Source organism: Mesitornis unicolor, unplaced genomic scaffold, assembly GCF_000695765.1.
Source record: "Mesitornis unicolor isolate BGI_N332 unplaced genomic scaffold, ASM69576v1 scaffold34795, whole genome shotgun sequence".
In the NCBI taxonomy this organism is placed as follows: Eukaryota; Metazoa; Chordata; class Aves; order Mesitornithiformes; family Mesitornithidae; genus Mesitornis; species Mesitornis unicolor.
Window position 1 is genome coordinate 1 of NW_010186754.1, and position 9,564 is coordinate 9,564.

The following is a 9,564-nucleotide window of genomic DNA, read 5'->3' on the forward strand; positions in this document are numbered from 1 at the left end:
GGAAGAGCTGGGAGCCGGACGGCAAGGTATGAACAGTCACCGGGCTGGAGCCTTGGCTAATGGTTGCCACCGGGATGTTGCCCACGGAGAACTGCTGTCCGACGGGCGCGATAGCGATGGGCGAGATGACGGTGAACTGCGGCTGCTGGATGGGGGTGGAGGGGCTGAGGACGGTGGCGGAGGCCGGGCGCTGCAGGCGGGGTCTCTTGGGGGGCTTGGGAGCGCTGACGGGCATCAGCACCACGTTCTGGATGGTTTGGGACTTCGCCTTCTGATCCTTGGCCAGTTTCTTCTGCTCTTCCAGCTGCCGCTCCAGGTCTGCAAAGAGAAGGGTTGGGCTGCATTGGGCTAGGCCAGCATGCTGCGGGAGCTCCTGGGGACTCATGGGCTCCGCAGTGAACCATGACACCCCACGTTTGTGACAGGAGGTCTCCTAATCACCCAGCTGAGCGTGATCGTAGCATTTCACTCAAGATCAAACTGCACTGAGGGAAAAGGCCGGATTTTCCTGGCACCCACACGGACCTGATCAATGTTCAGCACCTGCTCAGCCTGCTTTGACCAGAATAAGGAACAGGAAATGCTCTGTACCAATTTGATATCTCCACTGTCTTCCCACAGATGAGAAGATGAGCATTTCTGCTCCCTGAGCTAGACCCACCTATAAAAGAGACTGGACAAGCCCCTCTGGTCAGTAGGAACGGCCTCCTGAGCTTGGCTGCGTCCCCTCCCCAAGAGCCAAGCACCCGTACTGGGGACAGGTCAATGAAACATCTCTCTCAACCCTCATCCGTGTGAATGCTGAAGTCAGAAGTAGCCCAGTAATCTCATTTATCCAGGGCAGTAGGGGACTAGGACGTGCAGATAAGAACAGGTCCTGCAGGACACAGTGAGGAGGGAGAAACGTTCAGCAAGCGGCTCTGGGGAATCAAGCTCAGGGCACTGGCATCAGCTCAGGGGAAGCTGTGCAAGACACCGGATAGCTCCACGCCAAGACAAGCAAACAACTCAGCGCCCTGTGCATGGAGCAGCTCATTAGGTTGGGCACAGCACGGCACTGCCTGCAGCTCGGGCGACTGCTGTACAGCCCTCAGACAGCAGCACCCATTTCCTAATGCTGCCAGAATCAGACTCGCACCCTCAGCACTCTGGCTGCAGCAAAGGGCACAGACTTTGGGCTGTCGAATGCCCCAAGCCACTGCTCACTGCGAGGCAAGGGAGAGGGGAGATGCCACGCAGGCCCTAGGATGGAAAGAGATTGGGATGCATTTGTTTCGGGCCAGTGTGGATTGAACAATAACCCAAATATGGTTCCTACATTGAAAGAAAGTCACTGCAGCGCCCAAGAGCAGCAACAGGACGAGAAGCCCTACGAGGCACTCACTGTACCTGCCAGGGTGTAAAGGAACTGCTCCTCTCCTTGCTCCGTCTGGTTTTTCCTGTTGTCCAGAACCTTCTTGACTGTGTCCATCAGCCCAAACGTGTGGGCAACGTTGTTCAAGACCGCAGCATCTGCAAGGAAAGAGCATGGGGATGAGTGCCACAGGTGGGACTGGGTCAGGTACCCCAAAGATGCTCATGTTACATCAGAAATTTTCTGCTGCTTTTTGTAAAACTTGCCTTGTCCTTTCACAAGGGCTGGCTGACAAGGGCAGACACAGCTCCCTCATCCTTCCGACATCCAAGGACTAAATAATCCCATTCACATGATAAAGAAAATGAAACAGAAATGTGTTTCCCAAGCAGCTCAAAATTGCTGCAAATGAAAGCATAATTTGCAATCAGAGAGATACAAACGAGCTCTCCACCTACAAATCATCACCCCATGCTGCTGACAGTGTCATTAACATGCCAGCTCCACTGAAAGCTGTGCAAAATTTCTATTATAATCCACTGACTTCAATCACTCACAGCTTCCAAAAGCTGCCACCTACCAGACACTGAGATCCACCAGCCCAAAGCTAAATTGGAAGAGAAAATTAAAAAAATATCCTGGGTAAAATGAAGTTGGTGGCACCATGGATGTTCTCTCGTCAAGAGCATGAACACGAGGTGCTCTCAAACCCTGTGCTCACGGGGGCATGTGCTGAACAGGATTAGGGAACTGATCCAAGTTAAAAATAACCCTGAAGAGGGGAGGGGAGTTATATTTAACCCAGATCAGTTCCCTCATCTGGTTCAGCCCCAAAACCAGGTTTTCTGGCACAAGACAGAGAGAGAAGTGAGGGGGCAGGACCTCTTTAAGCCTTCACTGTCATGGAGAAAAGTGTCAGCAGGTCTGAGAAGTGAATCTGGGCAGGCTTTCATGAGGACCTGGAGCTGAGGATGGTCCCAGCAAGCTGCCAGGGTCCTTTTGCTCAGGGAAGAGGGTGCCACGCTGTGTCCTCGTGTCCTGCAGTGGTGTAAGTGAATGCTCTTCGCAGTTGGCCAGGCTGAGACCACACCAGACTCAGCTCCCTCAGCTCAGCTAATGAGCACTAACTCACTCACCACCCTGACTCGACAGCTTTAAATGTTGGGAATGGACCCTTGTCACTCGTTTCTTTGCCTGCCGCTGCCCTTTTGAGCATCCTTCACCGCAGAGCCAGAGGCTGTGGCTCACAACCTACCTGTCATCTGGAAGGGAGACTGACCCAACCTCTGCTGAACGCCTCTTAGGACTTCTTCTATCTCCTTCTGGATGTTGCATACGACCTCTTCCATCAGCCCCACATCAGCTATTCCTTTCCAGAACATCAGCGTGTCCTCTGGCACGAGCAGAGGGAACAAGAAGTCAACACAGAATCACAGAACCATTTAGGTTGGACAAGACCTTTAAGATCACTGAGTCCAACCATTAACCCAACACGGCCAAGTCCACCACTAAACCCTGTCCCTAAGTGCCCCATGTTCTCATCTTTTAAAGTGGTGACTCCACCACTTCCCTGGGCAGCCCATTCCAATGCTTGACAACCCTTTTGGTGAAAAAATATTACCTGATAACCAACCTAAACCTCCCCTGGAGCAACTTGAGGCCATTTCCTCTCGTCCTATCACTTGTTACTTGGGAGAAAAGACCGACCCCCAGCTCTCTACACCCTCCTTTCAGGGAGCTGTAGAGAACATGTACAAGCACTGGGCATTTTTCCCCACTTAAACCTTTAAGGTAGGAGTAACTTTGCAAGACGACTTCTAATTTGGCCACTGAAGTGGATGTGACATGCAAAAAGAACCCATCAAAAAGAAGCAAAAATTTGCAGGCAGCAAATCTGTAACATGTTTTCAAGTGGCACCACGACTTCCAAGGCAACATTTCACTGCCTCTGTTCATCTTTGCAAGATGCAGAGCTTAAAGTCTTTGTTTGAGGAAATCCTGCCGAAGCTTCTGTACTGATCTGAGGGAAGGCAAGGCACCGCAGCCAGGGAGACACAGCCAAGAGAGCTGACAGGGTACTAACACGGGTTACTAACTCTCTCTAACACTGCTCGCTGATGGCTTCAGTCTGGCTCCAGGCTGGCAGACGTTTACATCCTTAGAATGAATAATTAAAAATAAAAAGCCCCTCATGGTAACTCGTAGCAACTGATCTGGAGCATCATCCGTCAGCCACAAGGCCAGGGCTGGTCTCATGCTGCCTGCTGCAGGGAGGAGCTCCCTTTGGCACGGACTTGGGAAAGGCTGGGATAGCCACTGGGCTGGGGGACAGCTCTGTCACTGCCTAAACTCTCCTTATTTTCAGGATTTCCATCTCCAGAATGTAACGGGCGAGGAGAGAAGGAGAAAACACTCAATGAGGAGGCTGAGCTTACCCGAGATCTCATCCGTGTCCTTTTTCATGCCTTCCTCAGTGGCCATGGTGACGGCAGCTGTCAGAGCTGAGTTCCACTCGATCCCCTCCTCCATGCTCTCCTCCGACAGCGCAATCTGGGTGATGCTCCCTGCCAGAGAGGCAACGTCAGCTCCCTCTGCGGCACCCAGAGTGCCAGCCCTGAATCCCTGCTTTGCTTTCCACCCCCCTCGCCCTTCCCAGGCTCTTTTTTCACTCCATGGTCAAGTCGTTTGTGTCTGGCTCCTTTCAACCAAATCAGCTAAAAGCAAATATTGCTGCTTCTCCTTGGACCTGTGATTGGGAAAGGCTCTGGGGCTTCTGGAGGGAAAACCACGGACCCTCCAGAAAGCAGACTGGAGTTCTGACATAAAAGAAACAGAAAAGGATCAGAATAAAGGGAATAAATAAGCCACAGCCCAGCCACTCTTCTTGCATCATTAACAAGAGCTCTGCACCCCAGAAATGCCCCAATCTTTCAGGAAATGACCACATCAGGGTCCAAGCTGGTTTATAGAAGGGAAATGGATCTGACTTAATCCAAAGTTTCTGGATCAAATTTGGGACAAAGCCAAAGCGCAGCCAATGTGGCCACCACGTGACCACCACGTGGCCATGGTGCTCTCCAGGAAGTTTTCCTTTGCCTATGGACAACTCTGCCACCTCACTCACCCAGCGGCTTTGAGAAACGTAACCTGCCCAGCTGGACAATGTACAGTTGAGAGTAATCTTCTCCCCTAACCTCAGCAGAGAAATAACTTTCTGCTCTGAAGCATGGGGTTCACTGAGAATTTGGAGTTGGAATGACAATCATATCGTGCCCAGCCATCACACCCCACTCCTGGATGTCCAGGTGATGTGGAGCAGGCTGCCCTGGAGGAAGTCAGCACGCCTTGATTAATTTCTGAGTATCAGCCCAGCTTGTGCCTTTGTAACACTCTCAGGAACCACTGCACAAGCTCTCAGGTGTTTGCTCACATGGGATCCCTCCAAGGTGAGCCTCCCCTGGCTCCCAAGGCTGTCTCTGGTCTCTGCTTCACACCAGCTGCTTTCCAGCCCTCCCACTCCTGCAGAGGTCCCTGACAGACGCTGATGAGATCTCTCTAAGTGGACAAGAGAAGCATTTTCCTTCCCAGAACCCAGAGCAGCTCCTGAACAGCAGGAGAAGGTGTGAAGTGTGTGTGGGTCAACCCAATTTGATTAGCCCAGAGAGGGAGAGAAGTGTCAGAGGGAAATTCCCATGGCATTAAAAACTGGTTTCCTACCATCAGCTGATGTAGGAGTCTGCACCACGCTCTGCTGCCCTGGCACCGGTGCTCTGGCACTGCTGATCAGGAGATCGAACTTGGTGCTTCGACAGGTGTTGGTGCAAACTTTGTCGTGCTGGTAGAAGTCGATCTGCCCCGAGTCCATCATCTTCCTGTGCAGGGAGTGGGGAGAGAACCAGGCTCAGCTCAAATCTCAGCCTGGAGACAAAAGGGAGCACTCCACATAGGAATGCTACAGCAATGGGCGAAAAAAAGGAGACCCAGTGCCAAAATAGGGAGACCCGGTGGTGCCGCTCTGCACACAAAACATCTCCTGCAGGGCTTTCAAGTGGTAAATACAAGCCATCCCCCAGCTTCAAATGCAGGGCTCCAGTCCTGTTAAACTCCCACCAAGCAGCAAGTGCCCCAGGCAACGCCACTTCTGTACTGGATGAGAAATCCTGCCCCTAAAACCACGGGGCCAGGATCTCTGCAGGCAGCTGGCCAGGCAATCTGAGCCTCCAAGAGATCTCCCGGGGACTGCAAAGCCGACAAAATGCCTGCTCAGGATCCTGCAGCTGCAGTGATGAAGCCCTGGAGTTGGACACAGCGGTAGGCAAATCAAATACCTCAGCATGATTCCCCCGAGGCGAATGGCTCTCTTCCAGTCCTTTAGGGTAGACTTCCCAGCCAGGTGAACAAAATGCTTCGGGCTGATCAGTTGGTCATTGAACTGACAAGGAGATAAACACAGGCTAAGCAAACACAGGGTAACACCGCTTTGGAGGATCATATTGGGACACCCAACACAGCCAGTCTGCAGCTCATGTAAGCCCTCACTTCTACCCAGAAAGAGGAGCTGCTTCTCAAATTCCTACCAGCTTCAAACCCCTTAGCCAGCAAAGCTTGTAACTCCAGAATGGACGTGTCTGCAGGGATGACCTGCCAGCCATCAGCATCCCAACCACACAGCTCTAGCCAGGAACAGCCCTGAAGGCTTTCGTACGAGGCATGAACGACGTCAGCTCCTCTGTGAACATGTACAGTCACTGTGGAGATCATTACAGGAGACTCCCGTTACATCAAATAGCCAAGGAACATCTCGCTGACACAGGTATTCACTCGAGCATCTGTTCTGTCCTGTTCCAGTGACGAAGATAGTTCCTGTCTGGGGTCAGCAGCAGAGCGCGCTCACTGCAGCAGTGCACAGGGACTCGGCCTCAGCTGCTACATTAGCACACTTTCAAGGGGAAAAAGGTAACAGCAAGATTTCTCTTCTCGATGCAACCTGCTCACCAAGGAAGTGGCAGTCGTGGAGTATCAGGACACCAGGGGGAAGAGACAAGGAAGAAAAGCTCTGGCAGATCTCAGTACGCGTCCCCTGCCTGCCTTCAGCTCCAAGTTTCTTGTGAAGGGTCAAACGCGATTCTGCTTTCAACAGTAATCGTGCTTCTCCCCATCCTAAATACAACTTCAGCACTAACAATCCAGCCCGCTGCAAAGGCAAAGTCCAGGACAGGGCTCAGAAGAGATGCAAAACATACAAAAGCCAAGTGCCAGATCTTGAAAGCAGAGAAGGAATCGGCTGCAAAAACTCCCTTACCTTTACACACTTGACATTAATTCCTGGACAGACGAACTTCTTCCAGAGCAGGATGGCTTTGCTCTCCCCGCAGGTGATGGGATAGGCGATCTCGATTTCCTCGTTCGTTTCAATGGTGCTGGGGTCTGAGGAAGGAAGGGGTGAAAATGAAACTTTGCACCCAAGAAGCTCAAATCCCATAAGGTGGGAGCTGAAAGCTCACAGGGTGTGAGACCTATGCTCAGGAAACCAAAAGAGGGGCTGTTCCCAGTTCAGGATCAGTCCTCTCTTGGTCTGCCCCAATGACTCGCCCTAACAGCAACCAGCATCTGCTTTTCTAACATAGCAACACTCAAAATGAAGCTCATCTATCAGGAGAGATCAGAAATCCAACACATCTGTAAGGGGGGTTGTCGTCAATAAGAACAATCTTCGTGGAAACAAAATGCTTTAAAATTTGAAGCACAGAGTTCTCCCAGATTTCTTGGAGCTCTGGTATCTCTTTAGCAGTGATAACAGATATTTACTGATAATATATTCTCTTCACACGCAGAGTTTCTGCTAATACTGCCAGAAGACCCACACCCACACAGCAGTCAAGATTTAGTGACAGCACCTAATGAAAAGAGACTTCTCCACATGCTCCTCAGGATGGGAGGGAGTGCTCAGAGCCAACCTGCTTGGTTCTTCTGGACATTCAGCCCAAAATGTCAGGCTGTTTGTTCAGCAAAGAACCAGCGATCACACAATCCCAGCATGGATTGGGTGGGAAGGGACCTTAAAGCCCCCCCAGCCCAACCCCCATGGGCAGGGACACCTCCACCAGCCCAGGCTGCTCCAAGCCCCATCCAACCTGGCCTTGGGCACTGCCAGGGAGGGGGCACCCACAGCTTCTCTGGGCAACCTGGGCCAGGGCCTCACCACCTCACAGGGAAGGATTTCTTCCTAATATCCAGTCTAAATCTCCCCTCTTTCAGTTTAAAACCAATCTCCCTCGTTCTATCACTACCTACCCTTGTAAAAAGTCCCTCCCCAGCTTTCCTGTAGGACCCAATCGCAGTCTGATGCTTCAGCCAACGGAGACACAACTGCCATCCTCAGAACCATCCTTCCTGACTGCACACCAAGACCAGGGTGACATTTCAGCTCCCCTGGACCTCGTGGGAGCCCTTACCATTCATTGCAGGAGAGCCAGGATCTCAGTTCCAGGACTTTGAGCCCAAGCAGTACCAGCAGACTCGTATTCCTGAGTATGCCCAGCCCCTGCACCCACATCCATGCCTGGGAAACAGCATCTGCAGGGGCAGAGCCACAGGGGAGCCCAGCGAACCGGCGACACCGGCCCTGCAGAGGAGGAGACTCTGCCCACGCCAAGCAGGAACTCACCGATCCCTTCTTCTAGCTTGTGGATGGTGTGGGTTTCCCCGGCCACTACGGCGGCGCTGGCCTCCGAGCCCTCTTGGTAAATCCTGTCGTGAAAGCGTCCATCGATAAAGAAACTATATAAATCATGGGAAATTAAAATTCACAGCATGGGGTTAACAATTCGGTTTGTTTCTTTCTTGCCTGTCCTCGTGGATTTCATTTGATACGGTTTCAATCGCAGGCATTTTCTGGCATGTACAAAATAGGATAATAATCCCAAGGATTGAAACGCGCAGAGGCGTTCCCAGTCCTGTCACTGCACCCTCCACGTTGGCAGTGCTGCTGAAGCAGCTCTGCAGAGCGCTTCCCTGCGCCTTCTCCTCGGGTTTCTGACATGGGCTGTTATCCACAACAACAGGATGCAAAGCCCAGTGCCCCAGGATTTCCCTCCCAGCCCTGTGTGACACTGCAGCACGGGTGATCAGAGTCACTGTCAGGCCTACAGCCGCCCTGCGCTGCAAATATTATCAAACTGGAACCAGTATAGTTATGTCTTGACTGAGCCAGAGTTAAGATGAAGCAGCAGCAGCCACTTCTCTGCAGCAGCTGCCAGGGGTACCACAAAATCCCCTCCAACATCCTAGCTTCGTTGTAATTTAGAGGATTATTTCAGAGGGAAGCTGGCACAGAGGGGAAGCTGGCACAGAGGCACACATGGATGTGGCCACGCTGGCACAGAGCACCAGGTACAGCAGCTGCCGTGTGGCAAAATCCCACCCTGGGGCCAGAGAGGGAGGAGGGAAACCATGAGGATGCGTGGCCGGGGCAGCACCGTGACCACCTCGCTGCTTGCCCACGGCCACAGCCATCGCCAGGCTGCTGAGATCCAGAGTCAGCATCGCGCGGAGACAATTTCAGTCCTCGGGGCCCCCGTGACAGCGACACATACAAAAGCTTTTTCGCGTTGCATTTTTCTCTCTACCGCGTGTGGCACAAAACCGATGCGGACCTGAAAAACGCAGCGACGCTCCATCACCGCACCATAAAAATCTACAGGGACACCCCCCCCACACACACACACCCTGCACCTCCCAGACACACCAGTACCGTCCAACTCACCCTTGCTGCACCGGCTGGAGCTGCAAGATCACTTGGGTTTTGGTATCCTCCGGGTTCTCCCCTTCGTTTCCGTCACTTGGTACAACCACCACATCACCCACAGGGACGCTCACTTCGGCATTCGCCATCTCTCACATGAAGCCCGGTGGTAGCGAGGTGCCGCGGTGCTGCAGAGGGCAAAGCAGAGGCAGGACTGTACGGCGGCACCGCTGCCTGCGCAGGGACAGGGACAGGCAGCAGGGTGTGAGCATCCTCGCCGGGTCCCGCTGCAGCACAGGCTGCGCTAGCAGGGACTATGGGGCCGGCAGAGCGAAGCTCCAGCTCCAAAGAGGCCACCAGGCATTTTAAATTCACCATCAGAGAGAGACAGCAAGTGCCTGTCAATAGACAGGAGGATTTCTCCTCCCCCTCTTGATCATGATAGCCAGGAACGTCTCATCCAACA

General features: G+C 52.7%; 1 protein-coding gene across 1 annotated transcript; it reads right to left on the reverse strand.

Moving 5' to 3' along the window:
• Nucleotides 1-7: 7 nt before the first annotated feature.
• GMEB1 (glucocorticoid modulatory element binding protein 1) lies at nt 8-9,247 on the reverse strand (the record flags this gene model as incomplete). Its single annotated transcript, XM_010185235.1, has 9 exons — nt 9,120-9,247; nt 8,022-8,134; nt 6,657-6,781; nt 5,683-5,786; nt 5,072-5,226; nt 3,790-3,918; nt 2,610-2,747; nt 1,390-1,512; nt 8-318 (listed from the first exon to the last, which is right to left on the reverse strand). Coding segments are annotated over exons 1-9 (1,326 nt in total), but the record flags the coding sequence as incomplete, so codon positions are not given.
• Between the last annotated feature and the right edge of the window lie 317 nt (nt 9,248-9,564).